The 18,836-nt window shown below is 37.4% G+C and overlaps 3 protein-coding genes across 3 annotated transcripts; 1 reads left to right on the forward strand and 2 right to left on the reverse strand.

The window, feature by feature from the left end:
• Positions 1 to 4,196: 4,196 nt before the first annotated feature.
• LOC113031546 (alpha-lactalbumin-like) lies at positions 4,197 to 18,647 on the reverse strand. Its single transcript, XM_026183696.1, has 5 exons — positions 18,596 to 18,647; positions 18,250 to 18,308; positions 5,060 to 5,529; positions 4,902 to 4,962; positions 4,197 to 4,366 (listed from the first exon to the last, which is right to left on the reverse strand). The coding sequence occupies exons 3-5, from the start codon at positions 5,196 to 5,198 to the stop codon at positions 4,300 to 4,302; spliced, it is 267 nt and encodes an 88-aa protein (XP_026039481.1). The 5' UTR covers positions 5,199 to 5,529; positions 18,250 to 18,308; positions 18,596 to 18,647; the 3' UTR covers positions 4,197 to 4,299.
• LOC113031532 (probable serine/threonine-protein kinase MARK-A) lies at positions 6,405 to 11,573 on the forward strand. The gene is made up of 14 exons (XM_026183682.1): positions 6,405 to 6,580; positions 6,802 to 6,853; positions 7,189 to 7,251; positions 7,450 to 7,485; positions 7,580 to 7,689; positions 7,800 to 8,100; positions 8,184 to 8,219; positions 8,332 to 8,379; positions 8,519 to 8,562; positions 8,678 to 8,942; positions 9,142 to 9,334; positions 9,451 to 9,583; positions 10,253 to 10,360; positions 10,925 to 11,573. Exons 2-14 carry the CDS (start codon positions 6,805 to 6,807, stop codon positions 11,360 to 11,362), a joined length of 1,824 nt encoding a protein of 607 aa, XP_026039467.1. The 5' UTR covers positions 6,405 to 6,580; positions 6,802 to 6,804; the 3' UTR covers positions 11,363 to 11,573.
• Positions 11,475 to 16,729, reverse strand: LOC113031537 (uncharacterized). The gene is made up of 13 exons (XM_026183687.1): positions 16,525 to 16,729; positions 16,134 to 16,171; positions 15,753 to 15,837; positions 15,563 to 15,653; positions 15,335 to 15,423; positions 15,127 to 15,254; positions 14,981 to 15,032; positions 13,563 to 13,660; positions 13,324 to 13,460; positions 13,175 to 13,240; positions 12,941 to 12,987; positions 12,627 to 12,775; positions 11,475 to 11,908 (listed from the first exon to the last, which is right to left on the reverse strand). Exons 2-13 carry the CDS (start codon positions 16,156 to 16,158, stop codon positions 11,586 to 11,588), a joined length of 1,290 nt encoding a protein of 429 aa, XP_026039472.1. The 5' UTR covers positions 16,159 to 16,171; positions 16,525 to 16,729; the 3' UTR covers positions 11,475 to 11,585.
• Positions 18,648 to 18,836: the final 189 nt, after the last annotated feature.

Consider the following 18,836-nt stretch of genomic DNA (forward strand, 5'->3'; position numbering starts at 1 on the left):
TATGTGACAAATAAAATTTGAATAAATCTATGTTCTTCATGCAGCAACAACTTAACAAGAAGTAGTTTTTATTCCATCAATGTGGCATTTAGAGTTCAGAGGTGCGTTTAACAGTTTGTTTAAAAAGTCAAAATATATCAGCAGGTTATGACATGGAAAAGACAGTTTATTGATGTTTACATTTACATGATCTGTGACACTTTGTTTATTATGTTGATTGTTTTCATGAATGGTATGTTCTGTCGCGGTGAGTTATGGGACAGCATTTTCTATTGTCTTTTCAAAAGGATGGTAAAGTGTATATGTTAAAAGAAGCAATCTTTCCAAGCAACGACGAACATTTCTTAATGAATTTAGAGATTTGGAACAGCTCTTATTATGGCTTCCAAGCAAAATGGACTATTGGAACACACCTATTTTTGAAGTCTTCCTTTGTCACAGCCTCCCTCATAGCTGCATGCTCCGCTGTTTTCTTTTTCATGTTTCCAGTTTTGCACCTGCCCTGTTCATGTTTTACTGTGAGATTTTAAATTTTGTTTCTATCTTCCATTTTTTCCATTTAGTTCCTAATTTCTACCAGACACACAGCTTTAGATGACAGGAGGTAAGGACAAGCTGAGAGAAAGTCATGCATTGCAGCAATTCAAATCCAGGCCTCTACATTAACCTTATGTCATATGGATCACCTGCTTTAACCAGTGAGCTAAACTGGTACTTATATCTAAGGTGGAGGCTTCAGCGTGATTTAATTTCATACACAGGATCCTGAAGCCTAACTCCATCATCAAAGGGTTACGGTAAAGTAAAAGGCTTTTTCCTATTTCTGTTTTCGTTTTTCCTATTTCCGTTGTATTATGTGTGCTTTTGCAGCATTTTTCTTATTGCTGGTGTTTTCTTAAGTTGCAGTCCGTTTGGCCTCTTAGGGCCACTGTAGTTTCCCCCTTACTGCGTCTTGCGTCCTCATTTATGTTATAGCATTATTTTACTTTCTTCATTCACTGTCATGTCTAGAGTTAAGCTCCCTCCTTTCTAACAGATGTGATCTTGATTCATTTCCTCCTCATTAAACTTCTCTTCTTGAGTGCTTGGATCAGCCTCCTATCTTAGTGTTTTGTTTTTTTTTTGTTTGTTTTTTTAACACCACTTGAGCTGTTTGACAAAAGACTTGTGCTCAGTGGATGATGCTAGAATTATTAGTAGAAGAAGTAGTAGTAAAGTCAATAGTCGTAGTATTATTCAGGTCAGTGGATGGTTGTTAAATTGGTGTTTATTGGTTTGTCTGCTTCAGAGGACATTGTACTGTTGTGGAGGGGGCTGGGATTACTGTTGGCTTGGGTGTGGTAAGGATGAAACTTGACTTAGGTGGTGTTCAGATGAGACATCCAGTCCATTTCACAGAAAACTATAGGAAACATGTTATGCACACAAAGAGCTAACAAGAACAGAATTTTTTTTTTTAAAAGATCTAAAAAGGTGATCGCCAGTGTGAGTTGTTTTACATGGAGCTCTTCTGAGTCTTTTTCTGTTAGTTTTATCATTTTATGGGATCTGCACCTCCTTCTTAGGAGCAAATAAATAAATAAGATAGGAGCTGTATTAGTCCTTTTTTTACATTACAGTGATTTGGCACTTCTTTATAACAAAAAAAAGAAAAGAAATGCCTTGTAACTACAGGGATGCGCTGAGTCTGATTACATGGCGTCAGAAGAGAATGTTCCTTGCCACACTGGTTCACCTGACTGATTGTTATCTGAGTATGTTTGCAGACTGAGCCAGTCAGTTTATACAGGATGCCTTTGGCTGCTGGGCCACCGTGTTTTACTGGTGTCTTTGTTGTTTGAATAGCTTCCCATGTAACGCAGGAAACGTTTTAATGTTGACGAAACAATACACAAAACCCCAGATGACATCAAATACGCATCACCAGAACATGACATTCAAAGCTTTCCTTGACTTTAGCATCAAATGACAGCACCCAGGAGGACTATTCAGGGGCAGACCAGCAACTACACTTCTCTGAATTTTGCAGTTTGAGTGTAAAGAAGATGTGACCCTGATTAATGTCAGTATATTTGTGTATTTAGTGGGAGATAAATAAGCAAGAGAGACGGGACTTGCGGCAGAAACGCCGATCAGCATTTATTTCATACACAAAAGCCCACATGCCAAAATACTCATGATGACGGAGCATGACGTTTAAACCTTTCCTTGACTTGAATATCAAATAACATAACCCAGAGGGATTATTCACGGGCAGATCAGGAAACATAACCCTGATACACTTTAGTATATTTGTCTATTAGAAAGCTGTAGAGACATCTCCTTGAATCTCCTATTAATTCAGAATTTAGGGAAATTCCCAGTTACAGCTGCTGTCTATGCAGAGGAACAAACATATCAGGTATATTATTCTCTTTCTGGGGCAAAGTTTTCCCAAGGTTTTCCAGTCTAACACAGATTGCAGAAGGGGTTGGTCTAAGTAGTTTGCCGTGGTTATTTTTGCTGTGTCACTACCTAAACACACTGAATGACAGCATAAGCTTCCAGGAAGTCTGAAACACAAGGGACACAATAACAATGATATTTAGTTTCAGACGAACCAGCTCCAATCACTCCACCTAAACAATAGCCTTGTTACGGTGTGACGAAATCGGGGTCTTAAGTGTTTTTAAAAATGTTTACTCAACTATTTACCTCTGCAACACTATGCTGCACCTGGGAGTCAATTGTATTGCAATCAAATCAAATGTAAATATTTGGCACAAGGTTATAAAAGGCGAGTCATGCCTTAAAGCAGCCTGTTTTGTTAATATTAGTTTTAGTGCCACTCCCACCCCCACTGTTTCGAAACCATGTCAGCATACAAGCTGATATCTGCTCAGTCTTCTCAGAAACTGTGAGGTGCATTTCTGAAATATTCCCCATTTGTGCTTATGCTTCCAACATTTCTGAAAAAGAATTATCTTCTTGCATTCACAGTCACATCAGCAGTGAGAGACTGATACATGCAACTCAAGACAGAACAGAAAGAGAGACCAAAAGTACCAGGAAAACTTGCCTCGCTTAGCTAGAGCTACCGAGTGAAAACAAAGATAAATGTAGCTACTTTTTATAGAGTGGCAAATAATTTGAAAAGTAGTTTTCCAGACACATAAGAGATAAGATAAGATAAGATAAGATAGAACTTTATTAATCCCTCGGGTGGGTTCCTCTGGGAAATTCGATTTCCAAAAAAGCACAGCACCGACAGAAGTTACAGAGTTACAGAATATTATATATATATATATATATATATATACACACACACACACACACACACACACACACACACACATACACACATATATAAATACAGAGACAAATATAAATAAAATATACAAAGGGGATAAATAGAATAAATAGGAATAAAAATAAAAATACAAGTGAATTGCACATTTCAAGTATCCACAAATCCACAAATAGACATCCACAAATGTCTATTATTTTAACTATTTTTTATGCTCTTTGGATGACAATCCATCGGCCTATAAAACATGCTTAGCAAAGTGAATAATAATAATAATCATCATCATCAAATTAAACCTTATTTAGACTAACACCACCATAATCCATAATTTAAGCCACTGAGGTCACCTGAGGTTAGGTGTACATGTAGGTTAGGTGGGAAGGGATGGTTTTTAAATCTGCCAACGTCAACAGAATGTGTTAAATGTGATTTTTACCATTTGGTCCAAAATACTCACAAAGAGCTTTTCTTTCTAAATACCTCACCTCACATTATTCCAGTTTTATTTCATATGAGAATCATTTTAATGGTTTTTGTAGTGAGTGATTGCTTGGTTCATTTGTTAAAAGATTTTTTTTTTAGTCATTTGGTTGTAACAACGTTTTACGAAGCATGGTTTGTCATGTGATGCTTTTGAATAAATAGGGAGTAATAGGCAAGCTTTATAAGATTGAAGCTGTTGCGTTTTGGATTTAAGCACACACTCACATAGAGATGATGCAAAGCAATATTTATTGAAAGACAAATACCAGATGTAAAGTGCTGAGTTTTACGCTTTTGAAAGAACAAACATTTTTTTTCATAGGATTCTGAGGGCTGATTGCATCACTTGACATTACCATTAAAACATGCAGATACAAGCTGTTATTGAAAGATCAGTGCACCAAACAAACAAAACACTGCTGCACTGTAGAAAATGGAGCATGCAGTTCCTCAATCACAGCTCAGTGGAGATGGATCTGGTGAAGAAACTGACGTGATCCTGTAAGTAGAAACCGTGATCTCACAGCCGTTTAGTCACATCCTTTGAAGAAATTCCCTGTGTGACGACATGACTCTGAGGCTCTGTCCATGATGTCCCTGTTTGATTAGAACAAAAGGAAGTAATTAGACAACACTATTTTGTTGTATTTCTCTATTTTAGTCTCTTTAAATTAAGTTGTTTGTTTTAAATACACTTTATGGACAAAAGACATGAAGCTGGGAAAAAGACATGCAATAATTGATCCTGGGACAGATTCAAACCCAGGCCTCTGCACTGGCCATATTGCACATGAATTACATGCTCTAAACAGTGAGCTAAATCTGCACACATGAGTTTTCAGTGTGATTAATTTCATACACAGAAATGGATCCTGATTCCTTTTATAAAGCCTAACCAGCATCTCACAGAGAATTCTCTACTTCCATCATCAAAGGATCAAATCAAGGAATATTGTGGGAACAATGGTGTTCAGTCTGTACAGCAAAGTTAAGGATGGAATGAAACAGAGCACTGAAGCTGTGCTGGTGACTAATGATGGTACTGTTTTACAGTACATTTACAATGAATGCACCACATATAAGTTTCAGTTATTTATCTGACCTGTGTGTGTTGTGCTTTCCAGAAACTTACCTCCAGTAACCAGTCTGGATAACACAAGCAATATCATCAGTTATGTCATCGTCAGTGAAGGCTGCAAGTAAAAAAATAATCAATTTTTAATATGCAATCATTTTTAAAAGCAACACTTAAATAAGTAATGTCAATTTCCTTCTGCAACAATGACTCACCTTTACAGGAGGCATGGCACATATTTTTGGATGGGCATAATCCCGAATCACAGAACTTCCTGTCAGACAGCTGGAAGAGTCCGTAAAGGCCTTTGGATTCATCCTCCTCCTCACTGTTTGTTTCATCCTCGTCTTCCATTTCGCTGTCATCACGCTCCTCCCCACTAAACTTGTTCTTCTCATGTCTACCTGAGTGAGCGGCCGCCTTTGTCTTTTTACACCACCTGTGCTGTTTGACCCAAAGGTGGAGTTCATTGCGATGATAGTTGAGTTAATAGGGTCAGTAGCAGTGGTATTGGTCAGGTCAGTGGATGTTGAATTGGTGTTTGGTGGTGTGACTGCTCCATTGGTCATTTTGTTGGCTCCTGTTGCGGCGGGGACTGTTGGCTTTGGTGTTGCAGGGATGCAGTTGCCAAACGACTTGACCAAGTCTGTGTTCAGATGAGACATCTTGTCCACTTCACAGATAACTGCAGCAAACAAGGAAGAAAGAAAAGATTAAAAAGGTGATAAGAGTCGTCTTCCATCAACCTCCAAAATACATAAAAAGACAACAGTGACAGAGACAAATGAGCTACCTTTGTCATGTTTCGGCTGTGTGGCAGGCAGGATGAGGACCCAATCGCAAAACTCACACACACGGGTACGGTGTACATTTTAGGACATCGTCAGGTATCAGACAAAAAATTGTCAGGTGTCAGTTGTCAAAAAAAAAAGTTGTCAGGTATCAGAAAAAAAATTGTCAGGTGTCAGAAAAAAAATTGTCAGGTGTCAGTTGTCAAAAAAAAAAAAAGTCAGGTATCAGAAAAAAAATTGTCAGGTGTCAGAAAAAAAGTTGTCAGGTGTCAGAAAAAAAATTGTCAGGTGTCAGTTGTCCAAAAAAAAAAAAGTCAGGTATCAGAAAAAAAATTGTCAGGTGTCAGAAAAAAAGTTGTCAGGTGTCAGAAAAAAAGTTGTCAGGTGTCAGACAAAAAATTGTCAGGTGTCAGTTGTCAAAAAAAAAAAGTCAGGTATCAGAAAAAAAATTGTCAGGTGTCAGAAAAAAAGTTGTCAGGTGTCAGAAAAAAAGTTGTCAGGTGTCAGAAAAAAAATTGTCAGGTGTCAGTTGTCCAAAAAAAAAAAGTCAGGTATCAGAAAAAAAATTGTCAGGTGTCAGAAAAAAAGTTGTCAGGTGTCAGAAAAAAAGTTGTCAGGTGTCAGACAAAAAATTGTCAGGTGTCAGTTGTCAAAAAAAAAAAAGTCAGGTATCAGAAAAGAAATTGTCAGGTGTCAGAAAAAAAGTTGTCAGGTGTCAGAAAAAAAGTTGTCAGGTGTCAGACAAAAAGTTGTCAGGTGTCAGAAAAAAATTGTCAGGTATCAGAACACAAGGTACCAGAGAGAAAATCTTCCTGCAGGTGGCGCTGTTGTCATGTCCCACCCGAATTGATTTCCAAATACGTCATCAACGTGTGACCGTGGGAGAGCGTAAGGTCATTGACCTCACCGGAGTTTTACCGTGGTTCAGGCTCCTAACGACACAAGGTAAGTTTAACTTTTTCTCCCTTTTGTTCATATTTTTGCCACAGTTGTGTTATATTAAGTTGCAGTTATGTTGTGAAAGTTACATATCAGAGACGGAAAGCCAGTTTTGTACGAAACCAAATCAGTACTATTTTTGTCTGGCTAATTCATTCTAGCTAGCGACAGTGGTGAAACGTGATTCAAATTTAAACTGTTCAGTAATTGTTTTGTATACATTTCAGCAAATGGACAAGCTGAAAGCTTACGAGCAGCTTAAAAAAGACCTTGAAAATGGTAATCCAACACTTTATTAAACTTTTTGGTAATGCTTGCAAGTTAATTTTTTTAACTGCAAAGAACCCTGACAATATCATGCTTTAATTATTTAACATGTATGGTATTCATATTTACTTCTCTTTATTAATATGCATGTTAACAGATGTATATAGTTATTACTTTATGATATTGTTGGAGTGCCCGATTTAAAAAATAAATAAATAAATAAAAATGACAAAAGTTAAATTTCTCACAAAATTAAAAGATTGCAATTTAAAAGTTAGATAGTCATGTAGGATCTGTCTCCTACAGTCAATCTATAACTACTTACCCTTTTAAAATTTTATTTGAAGGTGAGATTACCCAAAAAGGCTTTGATAACAACATAAAAAAGCTCCTGACAGCAGAAAAATCAGGTAGGTTTTGATACTTTTGAACAACATGCAAAACAATCTCCTTTATTTAACATGATATGCTTAGCAGGTTATGATTGAATAACCACTTTATTAATAGATGCAATACATTTTGAAAGCAGATGACTGTGCAGTAGTCTGTGATTGTAGTAGAATTCTATAAACCACATGTTTCACATCAATGCCCTATTTATATTGCAGATGACACTACTTCAACACGTGGCAATGAATTTCTCAGTAAGAAAACCACAATTATTTTGCTTCAAGGTCATTTGTAATATAGAACTCGCTGTGGATCAGTTTGATTAACTTTCAGCTTCATCCATTACAGGTGCAGCAGAGGCCTTTGGTAAAGCCAAGAAACTACTACAGCCTCAAGTAAAGAAAAGGCAGTTTCCACTGAATGATAAACGTTTGGACCATGCCAAATCATTATTGAAGGTTAGTTAAAAAGTGAAGCTACCTGTATGACTATCAGCAATATATTAAAAAATAACTTTCTAAATTTGGCTTATTTTTTAATAAATTTCCCTTTTTTTCCTTGATGCTAGGTCAGACTGGCTCCCATGGAGTGGAAGCCAAGAACTCATAGAAAGTGTGGACGGTACCAGAAGTTAATAATGGACGAAGCTCCACCTCGAATCATTCTTCAAGGCCATGAAACCTATGATGATTTAATTACCATAGGCAAAGAACGCTTCTGGCCAGAGCGTACTGAGGGGAGTGAGTTCACTCTTTGCCATTCTGACGGGACCAGGTGGAGTAAGCAGGAGTTCCACAAAGAATACGGAACTGTTTCTGATATTACACATATGTGGAAAAGAACAATATACATCGGGCGACGACAACTGGGTAATAAAGTGTTCAATATTACTATTAACTACTGTCTAGCACTCGAATTTGTATGGTATGAAATAATTTTACTTTTTGTACAGAGGTCGTGTGTTTGGATGATCAAAGTTCCATCTCAGGTGTGTGCCTGCCCAAACCAAATTGAATATTTTTGATGTTATGATTGAACATGGTACACTGGCCATGTTGGGCATTATTCAGATATATTGCAATTAATGTGTTATTTTACAGATGAAGACCCTGTAACTAAAGTGGGTGGTGATGAAAGTTGCAGTTTAGGTGAATGCCTGGACATCTAACTAAATCATTAAAATTGACTTCTTTTTTGTTTTGCATTACATTTCCAACCTTTACACACTTGTTTACTATGCTTGGTCATTGCACAGTTACTGTATATAATATGCATCTTATTCTGCAGATGAACTTCCTGAAACCCTCATAGGACAAAGTGTTGCAGAACAGGTAAAACCATGGCTTCATCTTGAACAGAACAATTAATTTCTTATCATTGTCATAAATGTGGATATTTTCACAGTGCACCCTGCAAAAAGTATATCTTGGCTGAATGTGTTCATAGGATTTCCATGCAGAAACATCCAGCTCAGCTGAATTTGAAACAGGGAGAGTCAGAAAGAAAAGCCAGTCCAAGCAAAGGAAGGAGGAAAATGTAGGGTCATCTCTAGGTCCAGGTGGAGCAGTGAGCCAAGACATGTTACCACATGCAGTTATTGAGTCAAAAGAAGCTATGGAGGGAGCTGAAGAGCTATCTGAAGGTGCTGGAAGTAGTGGGCTTTTGATAGATTTTGCACAGTCTTTCAACCCAACTCCAAAATCGCCATCATGTAAGCATTCTTTCCCATTTAGGGCTAACATCATATCATCAGACAAAATTGTAAATAAAGGTTTTCATTCTTCACTATTTGGTACTCAAGTTCCTGGAGTAAACCTAGATATTAGTGATCCAGCAGTTAATAGAAGAATGATTAGCAGTAGCTGTATGTTAATGGATGTTACTTTGTGTTTTTTTTTTTTATCCCCAAGTGTATCTTCCACGTGTTCCATATGTGGAAGAGGCTTTAATTACATACAGTGAGGACAATCTACTGGGAGAAGGAACATTTGGCAAGGTATATAGAGGTTCTTTTCATGGTACTCCAGCAGCTGTTAAAAGGATCATGTGTGGCCAACAAGGGATGGAGGACAGCGACATTCATCATGAGATAAATGTTTCACTGTAAGAACTTTGACACACTTTTTTTTTTTCATTGTCAAAATCGATTCTTCCTCAAGCTGTAACATAATATGCCTCTATTTTGTTTTTTTTATTCGGACATGTTTCTGTTTTATTAGGAGACTGTCTCACCCCAACATCGTCAGACTCATGGCAGTTGCCCGCACTGAGTCCTGCTTTTTGTTGGCAGCTGAATACATTCATGGCGCAACCCTGCAGCAAGTGCTTCACACAGACAGCTGCTTGGTGAAGGTACCAATACTCATAACTTTATGTTTAATACATTTAGGTAGATGTTAATTATCTTAATACCCTCATATTAAAAAAGAACTTTTTATTGCTGGCATTTGTTTAAATATGTACTTGAAACCATCTTTGTGTACAACATATAAAAAGACTGATTCCTTTATTTTTCTCTCATGTTTTCAACCATTTAGAATTACCAAAATGATCTTTAATTGTCAAATGCCAGAAAAGTATCAACTTAGTAAAAGAATAATCTTAAATTTTTAATAATAAGCTCCCTTACTGTTTTGGTAGAATTGCTGTTTTTACTTGGATGAGGTCCAGACATTTTAGGTTTTCTTCTACAATATTCTTACAATATTTTTCAGGAATTTCTGTCCAGTCCTCCAGACAGGACTGGTGTAACTGAGTCAGATTGGTTGGCCACCTTGCTCACACACACCATTCACCTCTGCTTACAGTTTCGCAAGAGGACTGCAATCAGGGCTTTTTGATTGTCACCGCCAAACATTGACTTTGTTGGTCTTAGGTCCCATTGTAATTTATTGAAATTGAAATGGCAATTGCATTTGAATACTAATCCTATTTGAAGTAATACATTTCCAGTGGTAGACATGTTAGATTGTCACACCTGGCTACGCATTGTTTTATTAATATTATATATTGTCTTGATAGCTTGAAGGGGATGATGCCGGTTTCATATCACTGGACTTATCCATGGCAGTAGAGTACATCCATGCACAGAGAATCATTCACCAGGATATAAAGCCAGCAAATGTCATGGTAAGCCATACTGTATTTTTCTTTTTCTCCACTTTGTTTTTGAAGATCAAAATAAAAATAGTATATTATTTATTTAACTTTATTCTCTTCAGTCTATTGAACACTACATTTGAACAATGAGAAACTTTTCTGGCATATTCATATAAAGGATTTTTTTTTAAAGTAAGAAGCCTTACATTGTTTCTTTAATAGTCCAATTTTTCTTTAATATGTTGGTTCTTGCACACCTACAAAATTCCCAAACATGTTGTAAGTTTAGGCTTTACAAACTGAAAGTTTCTATTCTTTTATTAGTCTGTACCACTTGCTTAAGTGGAATGGGGATTAAAAAATGCACAGGACTATAAAACCGGGTTGGATCATTAACCAATCTGTTAATTTTAATGTTTGGTATAATAAACAATCTCAGAATAAATCTGCAGTGATTGGGTGATCTGGGTGCTAAAAGCTTTGAGGGTTTTTTTTTTTCCCCCAATTATGAGCTGTGGTCTTTGGAATGACATTTTTGATAACATTTGTGAAATTTTAGACAACCTGGTAAGTTCTTATATGTATACCTTATAGGTTCACCACCCTTCTAAAAAGGCAGTCCTGACAGACTGGGGCATGGCAAACATAAGAGACACTGTGATGCTTCGTCAAGGGAGTAAGTTCACTGCCCAGGCTACTGGTCCAGCTGGTGGCACATATCTTTACATGGCCCCTGAATGCATACTGATGTTTGAAGAGGCCTCGTTCCAGACAGACATGTGGTCCCTCGGAGCCACATATCTGGAGATCCTGACGGGTTCCGCTCCGTGGATGGTTAAAAAACAAAGAGAACTGGCTGCACTAATGGCCACCAAAACCCCACCACATGCCCTATCACATCTCAGTGACAAAAACAGTTTTCTTGGTGGTTTGGTGAGCTATGACCCAGACTCAAGGCCTTCCGCATCTGATGTTGTTAAGTTTCTCAAGTCAGGCCTTGATCTTACGAGCCGATATGGCTACAAGTGGTAATGGTGCTACAGTCTGCAGTTCAAAAGTCTTTCAATGTGAATTATGTTCTACATTTTGTTAACAAAAGTTGTGGTAAATGAAACACTGAATCATTATGAAAGATGGCACCTTGTCAATTGTATTTCAAAATTTTATTGTACATTTTGTTGGTCAGACAGTTTTCAAATTACCTGTTGATTTTAAACAAGGATAAATAAATGTTAACAAACACTGTTGTATGATTTTATTGGTCATTGGAAATGTTTACTGGTGCACCTTCCATCCTCTCTCTCTTCAGAAAGATGTATATGTCATTTGCCTCGGCAAACGTAGAAGGTGTAGGAACTGCATTTCTGTTCATGGCAGTTGTGAGCTCTTGGACTAGCATGAGGTATGCAGCAAGGCAACCATCAGGTGTGCAGGGAAACTGGCTGTTTTCTAAAATGTTCTGGCACATGTCTCTGAATTCCTGGTTTGCTACCAGTGAAGGCTCTTCCCTCTCACAGATTAATTGCTTGGCATAGTCTAAAAGGTCTGGGTCAACAATGTGCAGCACATTGCCATATCCTGCGAATGAAAGACAATATTGAAAAGATGTTCACTTTGAATGTTAAAAATAAATGAATAATGACAAAGCTGTTCTAGAACCTGTATAAGAAGCAGTCAGTGTTTACAGATGTTATTACAGAAACTTAAAGATGGAAATATCACTCAAACATTTAGATAAATTTTTAGTTAAAGGTGTCAATATGAAGCCATTTTAGTATTGACAGTAGAAATTCAGAAATCTCTTATTGTACTACAAGTAGGCTTCTTCGGAAGACACAAAAGAGAAAGCACATTATAACAGTTTTACGCTCATTACACTGGCTTCCAGTATATTTTAGAAAATTCATTTTAAAATTTTAGTAATGACTTTCAATGCTCCGAATCGTGAAGCTCCTGCCTTAATTTCTGATCTTATAGAACCCCACGCTCCCTCTCCCAGCCTGTGATCATCTAATCAATGGCTGTTAGTAGTCCCACCAGAAGACCAGAGGCAAGAGATTCTCCAAAGCGGTGGCTCCCAGGTCATGGAATGCTCTGCCTCCATCATTACGTTTCCTTGATTGCATTTATTCTGTATGTTCGATTGTGCTGTTTTATGTTCATCTGTTTTATATTATTGTGAAGCCACTTTGTGGTTTTTATCCTGTGAAGAGTGCTATATCAAAGTAAAAGTAAACTAATGAAAGTTAAAAAACAAACAAAAAAATAAAACCCCACAGGCTTTCAAATGACATACCAGGAGGTGGTGAGGTAAACAGAAGGTCGGGTTTCCCAAATGGACCAGGTGCATTGCGTTGCTTGCGGATGTCATGGGTGTTCCAAACTGTTTGCTCCGTTTTTAAGTCTCTTTGAAGCAGTGGCAAGTGTGAGTACTGCAAGCAGTTGCTATGAAAAAGGAGAATTAAAAAATTAATATGTTCATCTGCTTCTTTGAGGTAGAATAAGTAAAAGCTAAATTTTAATCAGTACTCAAAAAACAAAGGCATTCCTAGACCACATACTTTCATACTGCTGCTTGATTATTTTTCATGTCTAAAAATATTGACTTACATGTGCACAGGATTGTCCAGTTCAAGGATCCCAGACTCCATCATGGCCTACGCATGTTGTTTTGAAAAAGACATAAGTTGTGAAGGTGAGAATTTCATTAGTGAAAAGGTACAGATGTACATAAACACAGATTCTGGCCTTGTGTTTTCAGATAAACTAATCCATCGTATGTTTAACGAAATTTTGATGGCTAGTCTTTGTTAATAGGTTTTACAGGTGAAAGATTTGCTTTACCTCAAATGTTGTCAGCCATTTCTTAATCCATGTCCGCTTTAAAATACTGTTGAAACATTCAGCTCTCTAAACAACAGAAACATGACATTATCAGTTTTGTTGTCAGGTTGTTACTTTAGAAATAGTCATTTACCAGCTTAAAGACATACCTGGTTGTGCACTGATGTCCCCATTCTGAAGCACCTCCATGCCTGATTCCCAAGATCTCGCATGTGAAATGCCATCTGCATTTGACCCACAACAAGGTTCTCCTTTCCTCTGTCCCCCCGAATCATTTGAGGACAGCCTAAAGACACAAACTGAAGATAATTAGTGAATGATGAAAAAATAAATTTATTAACAAAATGTAATCTTTTTTAACCCCCCATTTTTTTAGTATATTGCATACCACCCTGTTCTTGAACAGCCTCAAAGAAGTATCTGGCCACAAAGTTTTGTTTGCGGTTGGATGTGCCCACCTTTAGCCATAGAACCTTCCTGGAAAATCTGAAAAGAAAGAAACAGAAAAGTGGCCACTTGTACATATGATTTAATCATGTTTTGGCACTATGTTTGGTTTTTGTTACATTCCCCAAGAGTGACAGAGGATTTTTATGAAATACAATATAATCAAGTGTGCCTTATATTCAAGTGTTCATATATTTTCACATAACCAAGCCTATTGTTGAAGAATCACCTAACCAAGTCTATTGAAAGGAAAACATGATGCATTCCTTACCTCAGTGTCTGAGATGTTTGACAAACATGATATAATGATGCATTCTTTACTTCAGTGTCTGTGATGTCAGATAAAGCATGATATACTTCTGTATTCTTACCCCAGTGTGTGAAAGATCAGATAAGCTGATCTAATGCCTAACCTCTCTTCGACTTCTCACAAAAGAGAAAGTACTATGTAACCTGCTTTTTCCTATAAATAAAGGAAGCAAGCCTGCATTCGGTGTGTGTGTTCCTCAGAGACACTCACCCGTGCGCACGCTCTTATACACTCTGAGTTTGGTCTGCAGTGTCTTATTTCTCTTGCTTGTGTTTGAACAAATGTCTTCCCCTGACAAAGAGTATGCTGGTTTTCCATTGTATTATGTCTAGGCGTTGTTTCTGGTTCCTCCGGCCATTTTGACTGCCATAGTTGTGTAGGCTTACATGCCTTTGGAATTGAATGTGACTCTTGACTGTGTTCAGACTGACGCGAGGGGAGAGCTGCCTTTTGTTTTGTAATCCCTTGTATTCTCCTGTTTATGTGTTGGTTAGGTAGGTTATCGTAAATTGTACATTTTATTTTCTTTGGAGTTAAATTCTGTTTACTTTATATCAGGGATGTTTTGTTTGTTGTGTTGGTCTTGGCCCTCCCTGAAATTAACTGCCAGTCTGAAATGGAACTTTAAGACTAGCAGGAAATAAGCCTTTTAAAAACCGCCATCTTGAATACTCCTTCACTATTCATACTTTATCTTGGTCCCTTAGACCAGGCTTGGCCAAATCCAGACCTCGAGGGCCAGTGTCCTGCATGTTTTAGATATCACCCTGGGTAAACACACTTGAATAAAATGATTAGTTCATTACCAGGCCTCTGGAGAACTACAAAACATGTTGTGAGGGTAATTTAGCCATTTGAATCAGCTGTGGATCAAGGACACATCTAAAACCTGCAGGACACCGGCCCTCGAGGCCTGGACTTGCCCATCCCTGCCCTAGACTCCTCAGGAGAGATAACACCTCAGTTTACCGCACATCCTTATCTTGAAGCAACTTTGTACTATCACTGAATATAATAAATTAAGTAGCGAATGCCATATTCAAACCTACCCATCAATCCCCAAATGTATCCACATTCCAAAGAACTTCAGTTTATCATTGCCTATATGAAACAACAAATAATAATTACAATTTGTTTCAACAGAAGTACCATCAAAACATGTTTGGAAGGTTAATTGAAAAGATAAAATAAATACCATCAATGTGCCATGTGTCATTTGGACCACGGCTGATGTAATTCCGACGGGGAATTTTCTTCTTTCCAGGAGATCTCCTCTGAAGACCACTTGCATCCATATACCTCATTATATTAGCAACATCGTCTCTACAGTAACAATAGATTTTACTATGAGCTCAACAGTAAAACAAGAGAATACTTGATTATATACACACTATTTAACCAACCTGTAACAAGGCCGCACTCCTCTGACATCCCTTACCCGCTTTACCATTGCCCTGATTCCTTGTTCAGGAGACCACTGTTTCATCTCACTCTAAAAAACAAACAAACAGACAATTGAATGTTTTTTTTTTTTAATCACTACAGAAAATAACATTTATTGTTTCTACAATAGCTCATGACACAGACTTCAGGAAAATATATATTTTTTGCACTGATGTTTTAACGCTTACCTCCACAGCTTTGTGGATTTCAGTAAAAGGTCGTTGGGGGCATCTTCGCTTCAACCCTAGAAGTTTTAAAACTCGTCTCAGATGCCTCTCACTGTTAAAAGACAACACAGACTTACATTATATTGAATGCAAACTGCATGTTTTGTCATTTTAGAGAGTTGTCACGGAAACTGTTGAAATGCAGACTTACCTTATTTTATGCCCATATGAATTCAGTGCACAGCTGATTTCCTTTTGTTTTAAGCCTTTGTTGAACAATGTTATTATCATCATATCTTGAAAGGTTAAGTGTAACAACAACAGTCTAATTGATCACCCACCTCTTACACTGAACATAAGTAATTAACCAGTAAAGTACTAAATCTTTTTATGTGGCAATTACACTAAAAGCATCGTCAATTCAGTGCCCACAAATAAAACGTGTAGCAAAAAATACACTTCTTTGATATTAAATAGGTGAACAGTAGTTAATAAATAAGTTGTACTTTAGTCATTTATTTTTAATGCTCTTTTTTTAATAAAAAAAAAAGTATTTTTGGTACAGTCATGGGAACCAGCCAGAGTCGGATACTCCTTTCATCATCGTCAGATGACATATTGCAGCAAAGTCTAAAAACAATAACAGAAAAAAAAATCGGGATCAAAAAATATCCCGACAGTAGCAATATAGAAAAGAGAAATAAAGAAAAAGAGCGACAGAAAGGATGCAGGCTGCTCGTAAGCTTTCAGCTTGTCCATTTGCTGAAATGTATACAAAACAATTACTGAACAGTTTAAATTTGAATCACGTTTCACCACTGTCGCTAGCTAGAATGAATTAGCCAGACAAAAATAGTACTGATTTGGTTTCGTACAAAACTGGCTTTCCGTCTCTGATATGTAACTTTCACAACATAACTGCAACTTAATATAACACAACTGTGGCAAAAATATGAACAAAAGGGAGAAAAAGTTAAACTTACCTTGTGTCGTTAGGAGCCTGAACCACGGTAAAACTCCGGTGAGGTCAATGACCTTACGCTCTCCCACGGTCACACGTTGATGACGTATTTGGAAATCAATTCGGGTGGGACATGACAACAGCGCCACCTGCAGGAAGATTTTCTCTCTGGTACCTTGTGTTCTGATACCTGACAATTTTTTTTCTGACACCTGACAACTTTTTTGTCTGACACCTGACAACTTTTTTTCTGACACCTGACAACTTTTTTTCTGACACCTGACAATTTCTTTTCTGATACCTGACTTTTTTTTTTTTGACAACTGACACCTGACAATTTTTTGTCTGACACCTGACAACTTTTTTTCTGACACCTGACAACTTTTTTTCTGACACCTGACAATTTTTTTTCTGACACCTGACTTTTTTTTTTTTGGACAACTGACACCTGACAATTTTTTTTCTGACACCTGACAACTTTTTTTCTGACACCTGACAACTTTTTTTCTGACACCTGACAATTTTTTTTCTGATACCTGACTTTTTTTTTTTTGACAACTGACACCTGACAATTTTTTGTCTGACACCTGACAACTTTTTTTCTGACACCTGACAACTTTTTTTCTGACACCTGACAATTTTTTTTCTGATACCTGACTTTTTTTTTTTTGGACAACTGACACCTGACAATTTTTTTTCTGACACCTGACAACTTTTTTTCTGACACCTGACAATTTTTTTTCTGATACCTGACTTTTTTTTTTTTTGACAACTGACACCTGACAATTTTTTTTCTGACACCTGACAATTTTTTTTCTGATACCTGACAACTTTTTTTTTTGACAACTGACACCTGACAATTTTTTGTCTGATACCTGACGATGTCCTAAAATGTACACCGTAGTACGACACGGGGGTGAACTCAAAAACACAGCTTTATTGCTGGCCACGAGAAACAATACAAAACTAAACTGGGAAAAACTAACATAAAGCTCACCAAGGAACACAGGGGAATCACACACAGCATGAGGGAGAACACGACACCGAACAGAGGGAGACTCAGACAGAAATACACAGAGGGTAAACGAGGAAAGTGGGCACACACGGGGAACACAGGTGACACTGATAATCATAACGAGACAGGGCTGGGTGAACTGAACATGACATGTACAGGCACAGAGGTTCAGACAGGAGGAGAGAGAGCACGGGGAAAAACACAGACATAACGGGCTGGGGAAACATGAAACAACCACAAAGGGAGACGAGGGCTCATAAATACACAGAGGGGCACACAGGGGGTAAGAGTCACGAAGGGAAAACACATAAGGAACAACGTAACAGATCAACCCAGGAAGCATGGCCTAAATAAAGAACAAAATACAAAAATACATGAAAACTAAGAATGCTGGGCCCACATGGCCCAGGACCATGACAACCTTCAAAATGTGCCTTTGGTTTTACTTTAGGGACTATTGTTTTTCAGTCACTGGGACCATAAATCTTTATCTCATTGAATGCCAGATGAACAGACAAGTGAACAGACAAACTGGTCTAGGTTCTCCAGCATCCCTTCACAAGAGCGAAATGAACACTGAAGGAGCCTGAGAGAGACTGCTCTCTTTTATATGAAGCTCTTTGTAGTTATTTCTTAAAAGCACACTTTCATTTTGTGTTAATCTTGCATTTTTGTGTTCATTTTTGTTTTCCACATTACATGCTGCTATGCATGCACCATATTTAAGCTCACCTGTTGCCTCTTTCCCCCTGTCTCCCGGACAAGCAACGTGAGCTTCATATCAGTACTTTCTGTCGGAAAAGGTGAAAATGAAACGATTGTTGTGATGTCTTTTTAAATAAAATACATTTTCATTAAGTAAAAGAATTTTGCAAGACTTTGTTCTAAGGTCTATTTTTGTAAGAGAGGAGCTGAAAAATGGTTGCCTTTTCTTTATATGCAGAACCCATTCATTTGATTATAGTCTAAAGTGAAATCACTGGTTAAAAAACAATATTGACAGAAAAAGTACGGAAACAAATGTTTTTTTACATAATATGATGAAAACATTGCGATTATAAATGTAGCAAATACTTACCACGTTGGGCCACTTGATCGACTGCTAACTGAAAGAAATTGCTGTCTCTGTATGTTTGCAGATAGAGCCGGTGCATTTATATGTGATGGCTTTTAGCAGTGGACAAGCCTGTTTCACTGCTGCCTTTGTTGTATGGGGAGTTTCCCTTAATACACAGGAAATCTTTTAATGATGATGAAAGAACACACAAATGTGGTTTTGATTATTGTTATGCAATTGCTTATGGATTACATTATTTTAC

The sequence above is a fragment of the Astatotilapia calliptera genome, chromosome 11 (assembly GCF_900246225.1).
Source record: "Astatotilapia calliptera chromosome 11, fAstCal1.2, whole genome shotgun sequence".
NCBI lineage: Eukaryota > Metazoa > Chordata > Actinopteri > Cichliformes > Cichlidae > Astatotilapia > Astatotilapia calliptera.